The 25432-nt window shown below is 35.5% G+C and overlaps 1 protein-coding gene across 5 annotated transcripts; it reads left to right on the top strand.

The window, feature by feature from the left end:
• The first annotated feature begins 1845 nt into the window (after nucleotides 1-1845).
• Nucleotides 1846-21343, top strand: LOC122423854 (killer cell lectin-like receptor subfamily B member 1B allele A). 5 transcript variants are annotated; one of them, XM_043441291.1, is made up of 7 exons: nucleotides 1846-2006; nucleotides 10416-10511; nucleotides 13060-13158; nucleotides 13664-13735; nucleotides 14340-14494; nucleotides 15373-15500; nucleotides 21211-21343. In XM_043441291.1, exons 1-7 carry the CDS (start codon nucleotides 1955-1957, stop codon nucleotides 21335-21337), a joined length of 729 nt encoding a protein of 242 aa, XP_043297226.1. In that variant the 5' UTR covers nucleotides 1846-1954; the 3' UTR covers nucleotides 21338-21343. The 5 variants fall into 5 exon arrangements, with proteins under 5 accessions (XP_043297226.1, XP_043297227.1, XP_043297230.1 ...); XM_043441292.1 differs by having other exon boundaries at nucleotides 14343-14494; XM_043441293.1 differs by lacking the exon at nucleotides 1846-2006 and adding an exon at nucleotides 8532-8723.
• The last annotated feature ends 4089 nt before the right edge of the window (nucleotides 21344-25432 follow it).

Genomic DNA, 25432 nt, shown 5'->3' on the forward strand with positions numbered 1-25432 from the left:
TAAAAATATAGAATACTATGATGCTATGAAAGTAAAATAATCTTAGTGTCATTAAAACTTAAGTATTTTATATCTAAAGAATTTCATAATGTACATATCAAACACTATTTTTTCAGATAAAAATATGAAAACATGGGATCTTAGTTCCCTGACTGGTTTGATCAAAATCCCATGTGTCAAGTGTCATGGACAAAAAACATCAAAAAACAAAAAAAACTGGCACTAAATTACACACGTTGACTTTTTTTCAGTGCTCCATGGGGCTTCTCAGGAGGCTCAGTGGGTAAGGAATTTGCCTACTATGCAGGAGACTCAGGAGATGGGTTCAGTTCCTGGGTGGGGAAGATTCCCCTGAAGAAGGGAATGGCTACCCACTCCAGTATTCTTGCCTGGAGAATTCCAGGGATGGAGGATCCTGGGGGCAGTAGTCCACAGGGTCACAAAGAGTGGGATACAATTGAAGAGACTGAGCATGCCCAGGCAAGAGTTAGAACTCACAGGTTCTGTTCAGTTCCAGCAGTTATGAGCTTCCCTAGTGACTCAGATGGTAAAGAATCCGCCTGCAATGCAGGAGACCTGGGTTCAGTCCCTGGGTTGGGAAGATCCCCTGGAGTAGGGCATGGCAATTCACTCCAGTGTTCTTGCCTGGAGAATCCCATGGACAGAGGAGCCAGGCTGGTTACAGTCCATGGGGTTGCAAAGAGTCAGACACGACTGATCGACTAAGCACAGCACAACATGTGGTCTACTAACTTGGGAAGTTCCATCCTCATTTTTCTGAAAAGAATAATTTCAATGATTTTTTTGTCTCAGTCTTTTGGAATGAAGATAAGGACTTTTTAAAAAGTGTAGAGCTAAAAAAGCATACAACAATTTGCTCATATATATTATCTGTAATATTGTGACATTATAGGAAATGCATGTTTGGTCTCACTCCCTGGTACCTGAGACTTTCTAAAACTCTCATAATTTCCTGTGTGAAGAGTGAAAGGAGCATCTTTTGTGGTTTATAATAAGCCCCTTGCAACCATTTTTAAGTTTATACCCTTGAGGTAACTCTTAAAGAACCAGGATTGGTTGCCCAAGGAGCCAACCATCGGATTAGAAAGTTGGAAATTTCAATCCCAACTCAGAAGGACAGGGAGGGGAGAAGGGCTGATGATGAACTGAGTTGCCAATAGCCAATGATTTAATTAACCATGTATACATGATGATGCCTCCACAAAAAACCCTAAGCAAAAGGATTTAGAGAAGTTCTGGATTGGTAAACACATCCATATGCTGGGAAGGTGGTGCACCTGCCCAGAGAGGGCGTAGAAAGTCTCTGGTCTTTACACATACCGTGTATTGTACATTTCCTCCACTTGGCTGTTACTGAGTGAAGCTGAGTCTGCTTAAAACCAACTTCCCTTACTGAATTAATGATTAATCTTTCTGTCCAAAATTTTCTTCTCTTTCTTGTCTTCCCTGACCTCAATTCTATGCTGCTGCTGATGCTGCTAAGTCGCTTCAGGAGTGTCCAACTCTGTGCGACCCCATGGACTGCAGCCTACCAGACTCCCCCGCCCCTGAGATTCTCCAGGCAAGAGCAATGGAGTGGGTCAATTCTATGTTAACTGAATGCTAATCAACCAAAGTCAGGTGATTAAAATTGCTGTTGTTGATAATATCATTCCTGTATTATAGTTGCTTTTTTAAAAATATTTATTTCTTCATTTTTGTCTGCACTGGATCTTTGCTGCTTTGCGTGGGCTTTCTCTAGTTGCTGCAAGCAGGGGCTACTGTTTGTTGCAATACATGGGCTTCTCATTGCATTGGCTTTCTTGTTGCAGAGCACAGGTTCTGGGGCACGCAGGCTTCAGTAGCTGCATCGTGTGGGCTCAGAAATTGCAGCTTGCTGGCTCTAGCACATAGGCTCTGTAGTTGTGTTTCATGAGCTTAGTAACTCTGCAGCATGTGGAAGCTTCCTGGACCAGGGATTGAACATGTGTCCCCTATATTGACAGGTAGACTCTTATTATCAACATACGAACTTCTCCATCAGTTTGTGTCCTCTTTGATTTCTTTCATCAGTGTTTTATAGTTTTCTATGTATAGGTCTTTTGTTTCTTTAGGTAGATATACTCCTAAGTATTTTATTCTTTTTGTTGCAATGGTGAATGGTATTGTTTCCTTAATTTCTCTTTCTGTTTTTTCATTGTTAGTATATAGGAATGCAAGGGATTTCTGTGTGTTAATTTTATATCCTGCAACTTTACTATATTCATTGATTAGCTCTAGTAATTTTCTGGTAGAGTCTTTAGGGTTTTCTATGTAGAGGATCATGTCATCTGCAAACAGTGAGAGTTTCACTTCTTCTTTTCCTATCTGGATTCCTTTTACTTCTTTATCTGCTCTGATTGCTGTGGCCAAAACTTCCAACACTATGTTGAATAGTAGTGGTGAGAGTGGGCACCCTTGTCTTGTTCCTGATTTCAGGGGAAATGCTTTCAATTTTTCACCATTGAGGGTGATGCTTGCTGTGGGGTTTGTCATATATAGCTTTTATTATGTTGAGGTATGTTCCTTCTATTCCTTCTTTTTGGAGAGTTTTAATCATAAATGAGTGTTGAATTTTGTCAAAGGCTTTCTCTGCATCTATTGAGATAATCATATGATTTTTATCTTTCAATTTGTTAATGTGGTGTATTACATTGATTGATTTTGCGGATATTGAAGAATCCTTGCATTCCTGGGATAAAGCCCACTTGGTCATGGTGTATGATTTTTTTAATATGTTGTTGGATTCTGTTTGCTAGAATTTTGTTAAGGATTTTTGCATCTATGTTCATCAGTGATATTGGCCTGTAGTTTTCTTTTTTTGTGGCATCTTTGTCAGGTTTTGGAATTAGGGTGATGATGGCCTCATAGAATGAGTTTGGAAGTTTACCTTCTTCTGCAATTTTCTGGAAGAGTTTGAGTAAGATAGGTGTTAGCTCTTCTCTAAATTTTTGGTAGAATTCAGCTGTGAAGCCATCTGGTCCTGGGCTTTTGTTTGCTGGAAGATTTTTGATTACAGTTTCAATTTCCTTGCCTGTGATGGGTCTGTTAAGATCTTCTATTTCTTCCTGGTTCAGTTTTGGCGTGTTCATGGATTGGAAGAATCAATATTGTCAAAATGGCTATTCTACCTAAAGCAATCTATAGATTCAATGCAATCCCTATCAAGCTACCAACGGTATATTTCACAGAACTAGACCAAAGAATTTCACAATTTGTATGGAAATACAAAAAAACCTCGAATAGCCAAAGTAATCTTGAGAAAGAAGAATGGAACTGGAGGAATCAACCTGCCTGACTTCAGACTCTACTACAAAGCCACAGTCATCAAGACAGTATGGTACTGGCACAAAGACAGAAATATAGATCAATGGAACAGAATAGAAAGCCCAGAGATAAATCCACGAACCTATGGACACCTTATCTTTGACAAAGGAGGCAAGGATATACAATGGAAAAAAGACAACCTCTTTAACAAGTGGTGCTGGGAAAACTGGTCAACCACTTGTAAAAGAATGAAACTAGAACACTTTCTAACACCATACACAAAAATAAACTCAAAATGGATTAAAGATCTAAATGTAAGACCAGAAACTATAAAACTCCTAGAGGAGAACATAGGCAAAACACTCTCCGACATAAATCACAGCAAGATCCTCTATGACCCACCTCCCAGAATATTGGAAATAAAAGCAAAACTAAACAAATGGGACCTAATGAAACTTAAAAGCTTTTGCACTACAAAGGAAACTATAAGTAAGGTGAAAAGACAGCCCTCAGATTGGGAGAAAATAATAGCAAATGAAGAAACAGACAAAAAAAAAAAAAAAAAAATATACAAGCAACTCCTGCAGCTCAATTCCAGAAAAATAAATGACCCAATCAAAAAATGGGCCAAAGAACTAAACAGACATTTCTCCAAAGAAGACATACAGATGGCTAACAAACACATGAAAAGATGCTCAACATCACTCATTATTAGAGAAATGCAAATCAAAACCACAATGAGGTACCATTACTCGCCAGTCAGGATGGCTGCTGTCCAAAAGTCTACAAGCAATAAATGCTGGAGAGGGTGTGGAGAAAAGGGAACCCTCTTACACTGTTGGTGGGAATGCAAACTAGTACAGCCACTATGGAAAACAGTGTGGAGATTTCTTAAAAAACTGGAAATAGAACTGCCATATGACCCAGCAATCCAACTTCTGGGCATACACACTGAGGAAACCAGATCTGAAAGAGACACATGCACCCCAATGTTCATCGCAGCACTGTTTATAATAGCCAGGACATGGAAGCAACCTAGATGCCCATCAGCAGATGAATGGATAAGGAAGCTGTGGTACATATACACCATGGAATATTACTCAGCCGTTAAAAAGAATTCATTTGAACCAGTCCTAATGAGATGGATGAAACTGGAGCCCATTATACAGAGTGAAGTAAGCCAGAAAGATAAAGAACATTACAGCATACTAACACATATATATGGAATTTAGAAAGATGGTAACAATAACCCTATATGCAAAACGGAAAAAGAGACACAGAAATACAGAATAGACTTTTGAACTCTGTGGGAGAATGTGAGGGTGGGATATTTCAAAAGAACAGCATGTATACTATTTATGGTGAAAGAGATCAGCAGCCCAGGTGGGATGCATGAGACAAGTGCTCCGGCCTGGTGCACTGGGAAGACCCAGAGGAATCGGGTGGAGAGGGAGGTGGGAGGGGGGATCAGGATGGGGAATACGTGTAAATCTATGGCTGATTCATATCAATATATGACCAAAAAAAATAAATTAAAAAAAGAAAACAACATACGAACTTGATGCTTTCTAACTGTGGTGCTGGAGAAGACTCTTGAGAGAGTCCTTTGGACAGCAAGGAGATAAAAAGTCAATCCTAATAGAAATCAACCCTGAATATTCATTGGAAGGACTGATGCTCAAGCTGAAGCTCCAATACTTTAGCCACCTGATGCAAACACCTGACTCACTGGAAAACACCCTGATGCTGGGAAAGATTTAGGCCAAGAGGAGAAGGGGACAATAGAGGATGAATTGGTTGGATGGCATCATCAACTCAATCAACATGAGTCTGAGCAAACTCAGGGAGATAGTGAAGGACAGGGAAGCCTGATGTGCTGCAGTTGATGGGGTCACAGAGTTGGACATGACTTAGCTACCTAACAACAACAATGTACAAGCTCTGGTTGTTTCTCCAGGTTAAGATGAGCTGACAGATTCCTAAGCCATGGACCACCTGGCCAGAGAATTATAAACCGGAGATATCCTGAATGCTGAAACTATGATTAAAAAATGTCACAGAAATGTTGGAAGATGATGATTAATTCCAGCTACTTTGTTCTTCCCCTTTAAAACACACCTCAGACTCAACTCAAAGACCACATTGGTGTGGATCTCAGATTTTTCTTTCATACTTTTCCTTGAAATTGAAAATGTTATTCTCTCAGTCACGTCCAACTCTTTGCAACCCCATGTACTATATAGCCCTCCAGGCTTGTCTGTTCATGGAATTCTCCAGGCAAGGATACTGGAGTGGGTAGCCATTCCAGGAAGTGGGGATCTTCCTGATCCAGGGATTGATCCTAGGTCTCTCACACTGGAAGCAGATTCTTTACTGTCTGAGTCACTAGGGAAGCACCTTTGCTTCATTTGCTGCAAATTTCTTCAGAATCTGGCTTTCTCTGTTGAAGGCATCAGTATAGTAGTCTCCCCTTATTCACAGGGGAAATGTTCTAAGACCCTCAGTGGATGCTTGAAATAGAAGATAATATCAAGTTTTATATAAACTACTTTCCTCTATACTAAAACAAAACAAAACAAAACAAAACAAAAACAATAGGTAGTATATATAGCATGGATAGTGTAAATGTTGGACAAATGAATGATCACATCAGAATGGCCAACATCGTCATCATCAAAAAGTCTACAAATAATAAGTGCTGGTGTGGAGCAAAGGGAACCCTCTGGCACTGTTAATGAGAATGTAAATTGGTGCAGCTACTATAGAAAGCAGTTTGGAGGTTTCTTAAAAACCTAAAGATAGAGCTACCATATAATCTAGTAAATCCACTACTGGGTATATATATGAGAAAAATGAAAAGTGTAACTTAAAATAATACATGCATCCCAATGTTCATAGCACCATTATTTATAGTCGCCAAGACAGAACCAACCTGAGTGTCTGTCAATAGACAACTGGATTAGGAAGATGTGGCAATATATGAATATACTCAGCCATTAAAAGAATAAATAATGCCATTTGTTTCAATGTGGATGGACCTAGAGAATAGTATGTTTAGTGAAATAAGTTAGACAGAGAAAGACAAATGCTGTATGATATCACTTATATGTGTATTATAAAAAATAATACAAATGAATCTATATACAAAACAGAAACAGATTTATAGATGTAGAAAACAAATTTTGGTTACCAAAGGGGAAAGGGAGGTGAGGAAGGACAATTTAGGAGTATGGAGTTAACAGATGCAAACTATATAAAATAGGTAAACAACAAGAATTCACTGTATAGCATAGGGAATTATATCCACTATCTTGTAATAACCTATACTGGAATAAACACTGCAAAAAAAATCCCCCAAACAAATCACTATGCTGTATGCCTGAAACTAACAAATTGTAAATCAACTATACTTCAATTAAAAAAAAATAGCATCCTGTTTCTATTCACTTTGAATGAAACAAATGCTTCTTACCAAATTTAGCAACTTATTTCTTCATGAAATGGTTCCCTACTTCTTGTATTTTATTAGATTCCAGAGTTCTGAAAGAAATTGAGTTGGAAGAATTTTGCCAGTCTTGTCATTGATTTAGTGAAACGTCAATGTTTTGAAGTTTCTCATCCTGCCATTTTCCTCTCTAAACACATGAATGGAACAAATATTATTTATTACCTATATACTAATAAATATGCCACAGAAATATGTTTTTGTACTCTTAATAAATGCACGGTAACTTTCTTATAATATATTTTATCCCATTATACTATGTGTAGACATTTTAAATTTCCCCTTTGAATTATAAATTCCCATTCTCTGAGCGATAGAAAATGTTTCCCTTTTTTGGCTTATTTGCATTGAATTAATTTCCAATGGAGGAATTTCTGACTAAGAGAGAGTAAATTTTAAATACAATTTTCAAATATTGGTCTGATAGCATTTAATACCTGAATAGCAGAAGTTATTTCTATTTAAACCATGTTTGCAAGTGAGATTAATTGAAGATTATTATTATATCTTATTATATTAGAGTTTTAGAGAGTATAGTATAGTATCTTATTATAGTAGAGTTTTCCTTCTTCCTTTTATCTTAATTGATTAGTAATTTTGATTAACACTAAAAGTCTGTGAATGTTCTATGTTCTCTGTCTTCCCATATATTACAGAATTGGATTCTCAAGACATGATTACTTATAGTTATTATTTGTAGGTTTTAGTATATGTATATATTTCACTCCCTGTTTACCTTCAACAATAAATTTAAAATTAAATAAAGATTTAAATAGTTGAGGGGGTCAAATACGCTTTTTCCTTTGAAATTTATTTTATCATTTTTTAGTGATAAAGTTGTCTTGCTTTCTTGGATTTATTTGATACTTTATTATATTTTCCTTTTTTTCTATATTATATCCAGTTATAAAGGGGTTATTACCCCTATTTCCACATATTATTTATTTATCCAAATATATGTATATATATATATATATCTTTTCTTTTTACTTAGTGTCTTGAACTATGTTCATTTTTCTGAGGGTGATGAAGAATGACCCAAGATTAACTAAATAAAAATCTTTGAAAATGTTAACATTGCAAAATGAATATAAAATTTAAACTAACCTAAGCTAAAATAATGCTAGAATTGTCCAAATGTCTTAAGTGTTTTCTATCCCACAAAGAGTAAAATTATTTTGAGAAAATGAATTTTATATAAATGTGAATAATTCATTGATTAGTATTTGTAGTTTTGTTTTTTAGAGACTATAGCTGATTAAAATTATTTGGTAATTAATAACCCACTGATAATAAATGCTGAGAACTGTGAAAATTGTGCATGCACCATCTAGTGATGAAAAATAGTACTTACCCTACAATGGAAAGAGTTCACAAAGAGACATCACAAGTGTCTATAAATAATAGTTCCAAAATAGCATGTAAAATGTAAATATAAAATGAATGTGAAATGTAATCAAGTCCACTGGAAACAATTAAAAGCACTTGAAGCTACTTTAAAAAAAAAAAACAATAAATGATGTATTCAAGTATGTCTGTGACAAAGCAAGGGTTGAGTAAAACTGGTCTTTAGTGAAAATATGTTAGGTATCTTGTGTAATTCAAGGTAAGATTGATGACATGCCCAATCTAGAGATGATACAGAGCTAAAGTGAGCAGCAGTAAAACAGTTTCCTGTGTGGCTACATCCAGAGCACTCTTACTCTTGAATTCTGCTCTCACCTGACAGAGTCTCTCATACAACAGGCAAAGGCATTATTAGCCTGTGTATTTCTTTTCTTGGCTTATTTTCTGGGCTCTTGATGATCAAAATTCTTAAGTTCAAACTGCTGTGATAAAAGATAAGATTGCTTCTTCCGAGGATATATACACATACTCTGCAAAAGTTCAGACGCTGTCTTCTAAAAATCAGGTATTTGCTAATTTCGCAGATTTCTATTGTTTCTCATGTATTTTTGGAATTTTGAGGGAATTTGGATCAAAGAAACTGAAGTTACAGATGCAAAGAAAACTTGTATATCAATATGCAGATATGTTTTAAAAATAATAATATAATTTTATATGATTATATATAATTTTCAATCATATCTATACATTTATATATCTCTATAAATATCATTTGGGAGGAGAGGAAATAAAAGTATGAGTGACAGAGTGGGAAAAGAGAACAGAGAAGAAAGGAAGAGAGAAAGAATTGAAGAAAAGAGTGATGCTAGAAGAGAGCTCAGATGAGTTGGAATAAAGAAGTGATTCTAATTATTATCTATTTTTAGTAATTTCACTGATACTATTTGATAGACATTATTATTATCACTGATACTATTTATTTAATTTGACATTTTATGATACCTTGACATTATTAACTGGTATAAATTTGAGGTTTAAAGAAAATAAATGAAGAAATATAAAATTCCACCAGGGTAAAGCATAATTAGACATAATTAAGCTATGCATAAATTGGATATATTATCCTTTAGTAAGGGCATAAAAAATTTTCACACAGATTCCTATCAAATTTTATAAAATGTTTAATCATGAAAAATATTTTTCAAATTTTCTCAAATTAAAGTTTAATACACAAACCGTTACTTTTTATACTTCGTATAGAAATCTAAAAAACAATTACAGCAGTAACAAGGTTAATAAGATGTATCAAGAAATTCATCATACATTGGGGAGACATTAATGAAAGATAAGATAAGGTAAAAGGAGATAACTAATTGGATGGTGACAAATGAAAAGTAATGAGAAAAATTGGAAAAAGAGATGAATTGTTATTGGAGGATCTGGAAATTTTATTAAAGGTGGTAGAATTTGATCTACAGATTCATTATGAGCAAATAGAGGAGGAAAATGTACTTGAGAAGGAAGAATTTGAGCAAAACATTGAAATTGGAGAAGTGCTTGTCATATGTTGAGAAAGAACAGACATGTCAGTGGAATTATGGGGAAAATGAAAATAGATTGATTTGAAAAAGATGAGACTAGAAAGAAAGCAGGAACAGGTGAAATTGTGAAAGAATGGAAGTGCCAAGCTATAAGGATAAATTTCAGTCGAAAGAATTCAGTAAAGCCATCAGATCATCCTTTGCATTTTCACTTATAAATAAATGATATTAACAGATTTGCAATTGTGAATAGACAATATTTAAAAGGCCAAAAGTAATATACCATAGCAACTGCTTTGCATGTGTGCTCAGTCGCTCAGCTGTGTCCAACTCTTTGTGACCCTATGGACTACAACCCCCCAGGATCCTCTGTCCAGGGGATTGTCCCAGCAAGAAGACTGTAGTGGGTTGCCATTTCATCCTCCAAAGACTCTTCCTGACCCAGGGATTGGACCTGCTTCTCCTGCATTGGCAGGTGGATTCTTTACCATGGAGCCACTTGAGAAGTCCTACCAACTCATTAAGTAACATTTAAAAATTAAAATTTCTTCATTCTTAAAATATTTTCATATTTGTAATTGTATTCTAATCAATCACTGGTTATTCAAATTCATTCCCAATATCATTTTATTCAATACCAATTTTACTTATGGATTTCACAATTTACATGAATTTAAAATGTATTTTTTTTCATTTCTTGTATCTCTACCTTTCAGTAATGAGTGAAGAAGTTGTAACTTACTCCGATTTGCTATTTCAACCATCATCTCAGCCACAGAGGAGCCAAAGACTTGAAACTACCAAGAAAAAAGGTCTTTCATGTTTTCTACTTAAAAAATATACAGAATTATTCATTATCAGGCTCATATGCACATACACATGATCTAAATTTTTTTTCTCTTACTAAACAAGGAAAATAAGTGCTTTTGAGGGAAGATTATATTTTGCCCATGAGAGTCATAACTGTAACTATGTTGTAAACATTATATCAGCATTTTTAGAATGAGTGAAATGTTTGAGGATCGAGACACGTTGTTTATAATTTTCTGTCATTTAAGATATCAACACTATCTAGTAGGATATTTGGAAAATAGAGAAGTGAGAAAATGAAGAGATAATTTCATTATTCTAACACAGTTGCTGTGAATTAGGGACTATTTTTCCTGTTTTCCTGGTTTGTATATTTGCTGGCCTAGTGAGTTCAAAGTATACTTTTTCCAAGTACCATGCATGCTTCTTGATACAAAAACACCGATGTTATTAATTTACTAGTGTATATGATTATATGGAGTTCACTGATATATCTTCCTATCATTTAAAATTTTCTTTCATTTGTACTTTTCCTGTTGCTAATTTGCAGTCCGCATATGTTTTAAATCAATATGTGGAATGATTAGAAGTGAGCTGTATATCAGTGTGCTAATTCTATTTTGTCTTACATCAAATGGATATTCAGTACTTTGGCTAAGATGTATTATTTTAACGAGGACCTCAATTGATTACTTTCCAGTTTTTTAGATTGCTAATTATTACAATTAGCAATATTGTAATATATGATATACAGATTCACCATGCAGTTAATGAAGAAGTATTTTTAAACTTTGCTTAATATATTGTTAATGAATTTTAAAAGACCCCTTAATACCTAATACACTCTGCTTGTTATAGATTCAGAAGTTATTTTCTTTTTAAAATTCTGATGAACAATTCATTGTACCAGTGGCTGTACTTCTTAGATTTGTATGGGAAAATCTACTGGTTTGGGAAAACTTTATTAATGATGTTGTTAATTGTTATGTATGTGCATAAATATGTATGAAATGACATACTTCACCACAGTTCATATTTTACCATGGATCAACCAGAATGACTTAGAGCCATTATCTTGTCTTGTAAGTTTATTTTTACCTAACAAAGCTTCTTAGATTTTCACTGTCTATAAAATTCTTTCACAGATAGAAATCAATTACCAAAAACTCCATAAGGTATGTTTCATGCTTACCCAATATAAAAATATAAACAGAGACATGATGGTTAAATGTCCTAGAGATTAGAGTGCATAATTGATGGAAATCCACTTTTAGCTGAAAAGACCAAAACCTTTCCTTCTCCTGATGACAACAGGTGGATTTTCTGTCCTTCCTCTGTGGCATGTATGCTGTATTGGTGGATTTTGTGTGTGAGGAAGTTTCTTCTCTCTGCCGCAGCTAAGGTCCTCTGCTTTGTACCACTTCAGGATATTGGGAAGAAGCTTGTTTTCTGTCTCTTCTCTAGAAGCAGATGGCTTTTGCCTACTGTCAATGCAGGGTACAGGGTGGGCTTGTTGTTTTTTAGTAGCTAAGTTGTGTCTGATTCTTTGCCACCCCATGGGTGCAGCTCACGAGGTTTCCCTGTCCTTCACTACCTTCTGGAGCATGCTCAAACTCATGTGTATTGAGTTGGTGATGCCATCCAACCATCTCATCCTCTGTCATCCCCTTCTCCTCCTGCCTTCAGTCTTTCCCAGCATCAGGGTCTTTTCCAATGTGTCTGCTCTTTGTATCAGGTGGCCAAACTTCAGCTTCATCATCAGTCCTTCCAATGAATATTCAGTGTTGATTTCCTTTAGAATTGATTGGTTTGATTGCCTTGCTGTCCAAGGGACTCTCAAAAGTCTTATCCAGCACCACAATTTGAAAGCATCGATTCTTTGTCCTTCAGCCTTCTTTGTGGTCCAACTGTCACATCCATACATGACTACTGGAAAAACCATAGCTTTGACTAGATGGACCTTTGTCGGCAAAGTAATGCCTCTGCTTTTTAATACACTGTCTAGGTTTGTCATAGCTTTACAGCTTTCTCAGGAGTTTGGTAAGGTGATCTGCTATTCCTATCTCTTTAAGAATTTTCTACAGTTGTGATTCATACAGTTAAAGGCTTCAGTGTAGTCAGTGAAGCAGTAGATGTTTTTCTGGAACACCTTTGCTTTTTCTATGATACAACAGATATTGGCAGTTCGATCTCTGATTCCTCTGCCTTGAAGTCTGCTTTTAGCCTTGGAGATTTGTTGGAATACTTTGCTCTCATATGGCTGGCACTTTTCCTCCTATGCTTTGCCAAAGGTGAAGTAGAGTTTGCGTGCTGTCTTCCCATAGAGTCGGGGCTTTATCTCTTTAGAATTCAGACCACCTGATCACTTTATCAATTCAGCTGCCTCATTCCCTCAATATCAGTTATGATTTTGTAGATTACCTTCCTTTTCTCTATTTTTAGGATGCGAGCTACCTTGCTGTAGAGTTTACTGCACCTAAAACAGAAACAGAACTCTGAATAAACATTTAGAGTTGATGTTACAAGATGTATTCATCTCTCTCTTTATAGATCACCCTACTCCACTTTCTTCATGGAAATATGTTGCTATGTTTCTGTGCATCATTTGCCTGGGGCTTCTTCTGTCTGTTGGATACTTGGTCATTGAGTGTAAGTCAAAATATGAAATAGAAGTTTACTTTTCCATTATTCACATAGTGAAATATGTTGAAGATAATACATTATTTTGATCAGTTCTACTTCTTAACAAAGTAAATATTCTCTGCACAGAACTTAAGTTAATTTCTTAGAGACATATAAAAATGTTGTCCATTTTTAAGCATATCAAGAACATTACATACTGCCTTACTATTTGTTCTCATGTATCCTTTACCAGAAATACCTTTAAAAATTTCTTCTCTGTGAAAAAGCTTTCTTACACTGTTATCAGAACAATATTTCTTTCTTCTTTGATTTATGGCTGTGTGAACTTGCTGTATATGTACTATAATTAGATTTTTTATGATTATGACTTTATTACATTTAAGTTCTTTGAAGTAGATGATGCTTCACTCATCATTTTTGTAGCTCTGAATTCAGCACAATGTTTTACCTATAGGAATGTGTCAAATTTTTCTTTTTGAGTTTAAAACTGACCTTTCTGAGTTCTCTTCAGTGAATAAGAAGCCATTTCAACCAGAAGGATGTTCAGGAAATAGCTCCTCCAACAAGGAAACAAATAAAACAGGTACTTTTGGATGAGTCCCTGAGTCATAATTTTATTTGCAGGAGACAAGAGACAATTAACTATTTTGTTTAATGCATGTAACTGGATACGTGTAAATATATATATGTCAAATCTATTAAGACTCAAATGATGATGGTACTGTTAAATTACAACCTGAAGTTAAATAAAATATTTCCACAAGGCATCATCATTTTGGGGCATATCTATATGATTTCATATATGTATTTCTTATTGTCTTATTTTTGAAACTTACAGCTTTTTAAAGATAATTGTATGCATATTTTATTCTCATGTGAAAGCAAAGAAAGAGTATTATGTTGATAATTTTTACAGTCATATACACTGGATAGGTTTCCTGACACATTTCTAATTTTGTCATTAAAAATTATTTCCTAATACACAGCTTATGAATCTTAAAGACCAAAATGTTTTCAATGAAGTGAGTTATTAATGTAAGATAAATTTAACACTAAATTTAAGTGCACACAGCCTATAATGTAAACATCAAAAAGTGTTTTTGTTTATAGATGGTAGATTTGCTATGTCAACTTACAGATGTGATCTGCACTGATGGAAATCATCCAGTTATATTTTAAATTTTTAGTAGATTGGAAATACCCTACTTGTTCAAACAACTGGCATCAGTATGGAGAAAACTGCTACTATTTTTCAAGAAACAGTATTCCTTGGAAGGAATGTCGCCGTTTTTGCACTGATTTACATTCTGGATTTCTTAAGTTGAATACTGAAGAAGAGATGGTAAGGACAAGATTTTGTTTTATAAATTTTGGCATCAGAAAAATTTAGGATGACAGCAATCGCTCCAGTTTTATATTCTTCTGAATTACTTTCCATAGTGTAGTCACCAAAATCTCTGCAATTTGTAATTTTGAATGTGTACTTCAATAAAACCTGAGTGGTTTTCCTCTAGCACTTGGAGTAAAGTCTAAGTAAAATGTAAATAAGATCACTTGTAGTCTGATTTTGGCTGATTTCTCTATCTTCTTCTGGTGTTCTAAGGAAAGTGTGCCATGGTCTCCAACTATATTGACGTTATTTAAATAGATCATGGTCCCCTTATGCTCTTTTATGTCCTTGTTCTGTTTACCTGTGACAAATTGTATTTCTTCTACCTCCTATCCCAAACTATCATCTCTCAGTTAATACATCTTGTGTTAAGATTTTAGCTTACTAGACGATCCACTTGGAAAACATCCTTAGTTCACTAAAATCTGTTAAAATTCCCTGTTAATTTCTCTCCTTCAATCCTGTATTTCTGATCTTGTACCATGTGTCACTACTATTTATTACATAAGTCAATGAACACTATTCAGTTTTTCAGTGCCTAATTTGAGCAACTACAGTTTCAAGATTTTATGCTTACTTTTACAACCCATAACTTAAGAAAATGACTAGAATAAAACGTGTCCCGAAAAAATTACTCAGTGAATACATGAGTTATTAGCTCTAAGCATCCAGCCTATGGCTGAAGAATTTAGGGTTAATCTCTCCAGATTCTTTCAATATCAAGAACAGAGAATCCAAAGAGAAGTAAAATGTACATATTTAAACTAATATATTCCTCTTTTGCAAGAAAAGTTCCACTTTTTGATTCACTTTCCTTTTCCTGTCTGCAGAATTTTATAATAAAATTGTCAAAAATGCAATGCGGTTTGCAAAAAGAAAAGTTTCCAATTAGCTTACACTACAGCACTAAGCAACTGAACTGGGTTTGGCTAGATGATACAAAACTTACCCTGGACAAGTAAGTCTCTTGCTGTTTTAAAATTTCAGTACAGAACAATATTTTCTTCCAAATAGAAATATTTAATGTGGATGTGGGTAACATTTATAACAGATGCACCTGTAAGAAATCAATACGTAAAAGACAGGAAAGATGGAAAGCAAGGAGTAAAATACTTAGTAAAATACTAAATACTATACTAAGTTAAATATGTTCCTTTCAAAGCTCATTGAAATTGCTTATTGAAGTATAACTATTTTGCATTTTAATAAAAGGTAATTGAATAAATAAACTTGCATAAGGTTACAAAGTAAGTATATTTCAGATTTGTCATTTTAATTTCAGTGTAGTTTGTCTGACTGCAATACATGTGCATGTATTGAAATTTTCTTAAAATGTGCCTTCCAATTCTCTAGGACTCACCTAGCATACTTTGTCTAGTTTGCTGTCATAAAAAAGTCACTACAAACTGGGTGGCTTAACGCACAGAAATTTATTCTCTCAAGCAGAGGGAACAGAGGTTTGAAATCAAGATCTTGGTAGGGTTGATTCCTTTCTGGAAAGATCCTTTGTCTAAAGGAACTTGCTAAACTTTTCTAGAGAGAAAGCTAACTGTTGTTGATGATTAAAACAATTTTTTGTTCTGCATACACTGTGGAACTTGTTTATAAAAATCTTAATAAAGGAAATACAGTAAACTTCCATGAAAATATAAGATATTCTGCCAATCCTTGGCATCATTTAAAGACAAGCCAGCCCTCTGTATCTGCGGGTTCTGAATTCTCAAGTTCAAGCAACCATGTAGACACAGAGGACTGACTGGGATTTGAGTATCTGTAGACTAGGATATCTTGGGGATCCTCGTAGAATCTCCCCACCCCCACATCCTGGATACAAAGAGACAACTGTCTATACCCCCAACTTCCTTTGCTCCTTCTCTGCATCTCTCTGTGTTTGTTGCTCTCCTATAAGGATATTCTTATTGGATTTAGGGTACAATCCAATATGGTTTCATCATGACACTAGTCTTCTTTGTTTTCAATTTTCAACTTATTTATTTAAAAAAAATTTAAATTTATTTATTTTTAATTGAAGGATAACTGCTTTACAGAATTTTGTTGTTTTCTGTCAAACATCAACATGAATCAGTCATAGGTACATATGTCCCCTCCCTCTTAAACCTCCTTCCCATCTCCCTCCCCACCCCACCCCTCTAGGTTGATACAGAGACCCTGTTTGAGAACCTTGAGACATACAGCAAAATCCCTTGGGCTATCTATTTTACATTGGTAATGTAAGTTTCCATGGTACTCTTTCCATACATCTCACCCTCTCCTCCCCTTTCCCCATGTCCATAAGTCTGTTCTTTATGTCTGACCTGCAAATAAATTCTTCAGTACCATCTTTCTAGATTCTGTATAATTGTGTTACTATACAATATTTATCTTTCTCTTTCTGACTTACTACACTCTGTATAAAAGGCTCTAGGTTCATCCACCTCATTAGAATGGACTCAAATGCATTTGTTTTTATGGCAGAGTAATATACCATTGTGTATATGTACCACAACTTCTTTATCCATTCATCTGTTGATGGACATCTAGGTTGCTTCCACGTTCTAGCTATTGTAAATAGTCCTGCGGTGGACATTGGGGTACATGTGTCTTTCTCAATTTTGCTTTCCTCAGGGTATATGCCTAGGAGTGGGAAAGCAGGGTCATGTGGTGGTTTTTTTTATATCTAGTTTTTTAAGGAATCTCCACACCACCTTCCATAGTGGCTGTATCAACTTCCATTCCCACCAACAGGGCAAGAGCATTCCCTTTTCTTCACACCCTCTCCAGCATTTATTGTTTGTAGACTTTTTGATGATGGCCATTCTGAACAGTGTAAGGTGATATCTCATTGTGGTTTTGATATGCATTTCTCTAAGTATAAGAGATGTTTAGCATCTTTTCATGTGTTTGTTAGCCATCTATATGTTTTCTTTGGAGAAATGTCTGTTTAGGTCTTTTCCCCACTTTTTAATTGGGTTGTTTTCTATCTGGTATTGAGTTGTATGAGTTGCTTGTATACTTTGGAAATTAATCATTTGTCAGTTGTTCCATTTGCTATTATTTTCTCCCATTTTGAGGATTGTCTTTTCACCTTGTTTATAATTTCTTTTTACTGTGCCAAAGCTTTTAAGTTTAATCAGGTTCCACTTGTTTACTTTTGTTTTTGTTTCCATTATTCTAGACAGTGGGTGGGTCATAGAGGATTTTGCTTTGATTTATGTCATCAAGTGTTCTGTCTATGTTTTCCTCTAACAGTTTTATAGTTTCTGGTCTTACATTTAGGCCTTTAATCCATTTTGAAGATGCAAAAATCCTCAACAAAATTCTAGTACACAGAATCCAACAACACATTAAAAAGATCATACACCAATAAGCAAGTTGGATTTATTCCAGGGATGCAAGAATTCTTCAATATACATAAATCAGTCAATGTGATACACCATATTAACAAATTAAAAGATAAAAACCAAATGATAATCTCAATAGATGCAGAAAAAGCCTTTGACAAAATTCAACACCCATTTATGATTAAAACTCTTCAAAAAATGGGCACAGAAGGAACCTACCTCAACATAGTAAAGACCATATATGATAATCTCACAGGAAACATTACACTCAATGGTGAAAAAACTGTAAGCATTCCCCCTAAGATCAGGAATAAGACAAGGGTGTCCACTCTCACCGCTATAATTCAACTTAGTTTTGGAAGTCCTAGCTATAGCAATCAGAGAAGAAAAAGAAATAAAAGGAATCCACATCAGAAAAGAAGAAGCAAAGCTTTCACTGTTTGCAAGTGACATGATACCATACATAGAAAGCCCTAAAGATACTATCAGAAAATTATTAGAGGTAATCAGTGAATTTAGAAAAGATGCAAGATACAAAGTCAATACACAGAAATCACTTGCAATACTATATACTAACAATAAAACTCACAAAAAGAAATGAAGGAATCAATCCCATTCACCACTGCAGCGAAAAGAATTAAATATCTAGGAATAAACCTACCTAAGGATAGACAGGAGGCCTGGTGTGCTGTAGTTCATGGGGTCACAAAGAATTGGACATGACTGAGCGACTGAACTGAACTGAACTGAAGGAGACAGAAGAACTGTATACAGAAAATTATAAGACACTGATGAAATAAATCAAAGATGACATAAATAGATGGAGAGATATTCCATGTTCCTGGGTAGGAAGAATAAATATTGTGAAAATGACTATACTGACAAATGCAATATACAGATTCGGTGTGATCCCTATCAACTTACCAATGGTATCTTTCACAGAACTAGAACAAAAAATTTCTCAATTCATACAGAAACATGAAAGACCCCGAATAACCAAAGCAGTCTTGAGAAAGAAGAATGAAGCTGGAGGAAGCAACCTTCCTGACCTCAGATTATACTACACAGCTACAGTCCTCAAGACAGTATAATACTGGCACAAAAACAGAAATATAGACCAATGGAACAAGATAGAAAGCCCAGAAATATATCCATGCACCTATGGGTACCTTATTTTTGACAAAGGAGGCAAGAATATACAATGGGGCAAAGATGGCCTTTTCAATAAGTGGTGTTGAGAAAACTGGATAGCTACATGAAAAAGAATGAAATTAAAACACTTCCTAACACCACACACAGAGATAAACTCAAAAAGGATTAAAGACCTAAATGTAAATGTATTTATTTTTAATTGAAGGGAATTTGCTTTACATAATTGTGTTGGTTTCTGCCAAGCATCAACATGAATCAATCATAGGCATACAAATGTCCCCTCCCTCTTGAACCTCCCTCCCATCTCCCTCCCTATCCCACACCTCTATATATTTAAAGAACCCCAGTTTGAGTTCCCTGAGTCATACAACAAATTCCCATTCGCTATCTATTTTACATATGGTAGTGTCAGTTTCCATGGTACTCTCTCCATATATCCTACTGTCTCCTTTCTCCCTGCCTCCCCGTGTCCATAAGTCTGTTCTCTATGTCTGTGACCTCATGTCACTAATCTTAATTGCATCTACAAAGAAGTTATTCCCAATTAAGGACACATTTTGAAGTTCTGGGTGGGCTTGAATTTTATTCGTGAATTCTATGCAACCTTTGACTAGGCTGGTGGCTGAGATGGTAAAGAATCTTCCTGCAATGCAGGAGATCTGGATTCAATTCCTGGGTCTGGAAGATCCCCTGGAGAAGGAAATGGCAAATCACTCCAGTATTCTTGCCTGGAAAATCCCATGGACCGAGTAGCCTGGAAGGCTACAGTGCATGGGTTCACAAAGAGTCATACATGATTGAGTGACTAATACTTGTTCAACCTACTACCTACATTCAAAAAAGGATTTATAGGCCTCAATTCCCATGATTTTATTAGGGTGTCTGAAGTGGAGGTATAAAACATATCCTAGTGCACGTACACAATGTGTGTAAAAACCAGTTTAGCAAGACCATGGGAAATACTGAACTGCCAGTACTCTTGTTCCCCAGTTTTAAGCTCCACGGTTTAAAATATAGTGAGTAATTGATAGTGCAGGTTCATAAGTGTCTTGGGTTTATGTTTTGGCTCTCCACTACCATCATAGTCTTTTATCCAAACATTCTGTTTGGTTTCTATTCCATTTTATATAAGATGTGATGAATAATAGAACCCACTTCATAGAGTAGTTGATAAATTTAAGCATGTGAGAAGTATATTGTTCTTCAAGAAAATAAAGTTCTCTCTCCTTCCTCCTTCTCTTTCTTCTCCTACCCCAGATCTTAACAGTAAATTAATGTCAAATAAAATTTTAAATAGATGAATCTAATTTAAAAATGTGATTTCAGGTCGTCCGTGGTGGTCCAGTGGTTAAGACTCTGTGCTTACACTGCAGGGCATATGGGTTTGATCCCTGGTTGGGGAACTAAGCTGTGTGCTATGTAGCATGCCTAAAATTTAAAAAAAAGTAATAATTAAAAGTAAATAAAATAAAATCTAAATTAAAATATGATTTCTACCTTAAAATATTATGACTAAAATATGCAAGATTCCTTCCAGTATATCTACTCTTAGCAGACATGATTTTCTAACATAATTTGTGTTAAATTAAGATTTTGGATTTACTTAAAATTCTGAGTGATTACATATTCATTTTTAATTGCTGTACTTGTAGTAAATGCATGCCCCTTTTCAGGAATTATATGATATATTTCTTTAAATGTTTATAAATTGCTCTGATTCTCATTGACGTATCTAAATATTTAATCTTTTAAAACTATTTCCTGGACTTATTAGTAAAGAGGATCTGATCTTTACTCTGGGGTAAATTTTCCCAGGAGAGAATGAATTGACATTAATGATTGATGGCAATTTTTTTTTACTGTATATATAATAAAATGTTTATAAAAACACTAATGTATAAACAAAATATAGTAGACCCCTGTGAGAATGGAAGATACTTTGAAATTGTCTGAGGTCATAGAGACCAAAGCCAGAATTGAAGGCATTGTTAACATCCCAATTCTAGATTTAATATGAAATTTCAGATGACAAAATATTCATTATTTTATTATTAGAGAACTGGGAAAATGATGTTTCTACTTTTTTTTTTATAAATATGTCAAAATACGAATTTAAAAAGTACAACTGATACATGAAATAATTTCAGAACTTAACGGAAAGTATTTTTTTTCTAGGCTTCAACTTCCAGGACATGAGAATGCTAATAATAAATGTGCACACATAAAATACGGCCAGATAATTGCTGAAGATTGCCATAGTAGTGGTTATTGTATCTGTAAGAAGACAATATATTCAGATTAGATAAAGAGTCTGAGATTTTCCAGTGAGATGACTTCAACTATGTAAAAATGTGTTTAGCTAAAAATAGATGTCTTAATCATTGAAGTCTATATCTTATTCTTTAACTTTAATCCATAATTTGTAACAGGATTAATACAATAAACAGTATTTTAGTAACACTGGATAATTGTTGTTTAATTGTTAAGTTGTGTTTGACTCTTTTGTGACCCCATGGACTGTAGCCTGCCAGGCTCCTCTGTCCATGGAAATTCCCAGGCAAGAATACTGGAGTGGGCTGCCATTTTCTTCTCCAGGGATCTTCCTGACCCACAAGTCAGACTCATGTCTCCTGCATTCCAAGCAGATTCTTTACCACTGAGCCACAGGGAAAGCTCAACATTGGATAGTGTAGAGAAAATAAAGAACATGAGGGAACATTATTGAGATAGAAGTATGAAGGAAATTCCTCTATTACTGGGACAGTGGTACTAAATCAAGCTTTATTCAGGTTTACACAGGTCTTCCAGTACTTTCAAAATAAATTTTATCACTTTAGCCTCATGCTTTTAATTAAAAAAAATTTTTTTTATGCTTTTTATTTTTTATAAAACACAATTTTTTCTTTGCCTTATTATGGCCATCTATCAGAGAAATAAATAGTTAAGTAAGAAGACCTTGATGCTGGGAAAGATTGAGGGTAAGAGGAGAAAGGGAAGACAGAGGATGAGATGGTTGGATGGCATCACCGACTTAATGGACATGGGTTTGGGTGAACTCTGGGAGTTGATGATGGACAGGGAGGCCTGGCATGCTGTGGTTCATTGGGTCACAAATAGCTGGACACTGAACTGAAGAAGATAAAATTGTCTCATAAAATGAATCTCAAAGAAAAATGCATTTTTGATAATCTAGAAAATAGAGTTAAAAGTGGTTATAGAGAGCCAGGAGATGTTAAAACTTTGTTAGCCACAAAAATTATCAATACAATGAATGAAACTGGATAGTCTCAGCTGGAGTAGAATAAATAGTACTTATTTCATTCATAAACAAGAATTTTTTTCCTGTCACTGGTCAGGCACTGAGTTTTAAAGACTGGAGATCCACATTTGTACAAATCAAAGAACTATGTCTACTTTCATAGAGCTTTCAAACTAAATGAAAGGACATACCTTAGTAAAGTTATCATATTGATAGATGCATAATATAAATAAAATAAGTTCTTAGAAAGGGGGAAAAGATAGTGAAAAAGGGAAAAAGTAGTTGTCAGATTATAACAAAGAATTTGATCTAGACTGAGAATTTAGTGAAGAACTTCCTGATATGGAGAGCTGAGAAATTAATAATTTTATTAAAAGAAAAGAGAAAGGATCCGGCAGTTAAGAGTATTTCAGAGGCAAAAGGAGAAGGCAACGGCACCCCACTCCAGTGTTCTTGCCTGGAAAATTCCATGGACGGAGGAGCCTGGTAGGCTGCAATCCGTGGGGTCCCAGAGTCGGACAAGACTGAGTGACTTCACTTTCACTTTTACTTTCATGCATTGGAGAAGGCAGCAGCAACCCACTCCAGTGTCCTTGCCTGGAGAATCCCAGGGACGGGGGAGCCTGGTGGGCTGCTGTCTATGGGGTCGCACAGAGTAGGACACGACTGAAGTGACTTGGTAGCAGCAGCAGCAGCAGCAGCAGAGACAAAAAAGAAACAAACAGCAGGTGGAATGAAGATCAGGGTGACTGAATCCCAGAGATGGAAGGGGAAAGCTGTTTGATATAATCCTAGAGGAGGGAAAAAAACCAGAAAACACAAATCTTTGAAAACTGCGAGCAATTCTTGACTTCTTCAGGGTATTTTCAATCTTTAAACTCACCCAAGATTTGAGAGCCTACTGTATAGCACAAGGAACTCTATTCAATGCTCTGTGGTAACCTAAATGGGAAGGAAGTCCAAAAAAGAGGGGATATATATTTATGTTTAGCTGAATCAATTTTTTTGTACAGAAGAAACCAACACAACATTGTAAAGCAACTCTACTCCAATAAAAATTGATATTTTAAAAAAGATAGAACAGAGAATCCAAATCCATACACAACCACGAACAAGGTTGCTACAACCACCAGATGACATAGGGCCACAGACAAAAATTATTAGATACCTAAGGAGCACAGTTCCTCTAAAAATATAGCAAAATAAAATTTCTAGTTCAAACAAATATAGTAGTACAAATTTAATAATAATTTTAAAATGGTTATTCTAGGAAAGACTCAATGAAATGAAGGAGGATATGGTAATATAAAACTCAAAATGCACATTTCTGCTTCCAGATATAATGTAGATAAAAGAAGTCAAAACAGGGAAGGAAAGACTCTAAAATTTTTTTTAAATACATTTTTAGGGTTTTAAAGGTCTACAGAAGGATTACTGTGCTTAATAGCTCAGTTGTGTCCGACACTTTGCAATCCCATGGGGATTCTAGGCAAGAATACTAGAGTGGGTTGCTATGCCCTCCTCCAAGGGATCTTCCCAACCCAGGGATGGAACCCAGGTCTCCCATATTAAATTAGTTTAAATTCCAGAATAGGGAGCATTAGTTATCAATCTGCCATTGTTGCTTCTGTGTGTGTGTGTGTCAGTGTGTGTGTGTGTGTGAATCAGATCTTGGCCAAAGCAGACAGCCTATGACCGAAGAAAGAGAAACTGACAAGCTTTCAGTGGTTACATAGACTAGAATAACAATATTAGAGATTTGAAGGTCCTCAAATTGTCACCTTTCCCACAAGCCGTTTGTTCAAGTCTGAGATAAAACTGAGAGAAGACTTTGAAACAAAGTCAAAAGATTCTGAGGGGGAAAAAAAGAGAAACCTCCCAAAGTTTCCCTGCTGTTGAGGAAGCAAAGACTAACCAGAAGAAAGAGTTACAAACAAACAAAATACAGTATATAGAAGCCATGGATGAAATAGTGCACCAAGATTGGAGACCTGCACCAAGGTCATACCTGTGACAATGAGTCTGGGAATAGCTAAAAAGCCAGTTAAAAAGCACGAGTGTGTCCTTTAGTAGAAGGAAGGCATGGCTTCAGGACAAAAAAAGAAAAAAAAAATGAAGTGGAGATTTTACTGTTTAAAAGTGGGGAGGAGATGACGAAGCTGAAGAATAGTAGACTCTTAAACATTTATTTTATGTATTTATTTATTTTTGGTTGTACTGAGTCTTCACTGATGCATACAGCCTTTCTCTAGTTGCAGAGAGTGGGGGCTGTTGTCTAGTTGCAGTGCACTGACTTCTCAGTGTGGGAGCTTCTCTTGTGGTAGAGCAGACTTTAGGCACACAAGCTTCAGTGGTTGTGGCTTGCAGGCTCTAGAGCCTGGGCTCAATAGCTGTGGTCCACAGGCTCAGCTGCTCCATGGCATGTGGAATCTTCCTGGACCAGGGATCAAACCCATGTTCCCTGCATTGGCAGGGGGATTCCTATCCACTGCACCACCAAGGAAGTCCAAGAATAGTAGAATCTTACATACCTGACTGGTAAGACCCTCAAGATATCTGCCAAACTTTGATGCTGTGTGTAGTAAGATGGGAAGTAATTAAAATGAAAATAAGTCAAGAGAAGAACTGACTTTCTCATAGATCACAGAGATAAAATAACTGTGAAAATGAAAGCTTTAGTGACTTAGTCGTGCCTGACTCTTTGGGACCCCATGGACTGTAGCTCACCAGGTTCCTCTGTCCATGGGATTCTCCAGGAAAGAATACTGGAGTGGGTTGCCATTCCCATCTTTCGGGCATCTTCCCAACACAGGGATTGAACCAGGTTTTACAGGCAGATTCTTTACCACCTGAGCCACCAGGGAAGCCCACAACTATAGTATTACTCAAACTTAATCCCTCTAATTCCCTAATTAAAGTGACACATTCTCACCCTATCCACTTTAGAGAAAATTAAAAGATGAGTCACTTTATGGTGAAAGATAACTTCATCTGGACCAGTGTGATTCTTTTATACATGGTATTTGACATACAATCAAAAAATCATAAGACTTCCAAAAAGGTAGGAAAATATTATCAATAATCAAGAACAATCTATACACATACATTCATACACACACACACACAAACACACACACA

Source organism: Cervus canadensis, chromosome 21, assembly GCF_019320065.1.
Source record: "Cervus canadensis isolate Bull #8, Minnesota chromosome 21, ASM1932006v1, whole genome shotgun sequence".
Taxonomy (NCBI): Eukaryota; Metazoa; Chordata; class Mammalia; order Artiodactyla; family Cervidae; genus Cervus; species Cervus canadensis.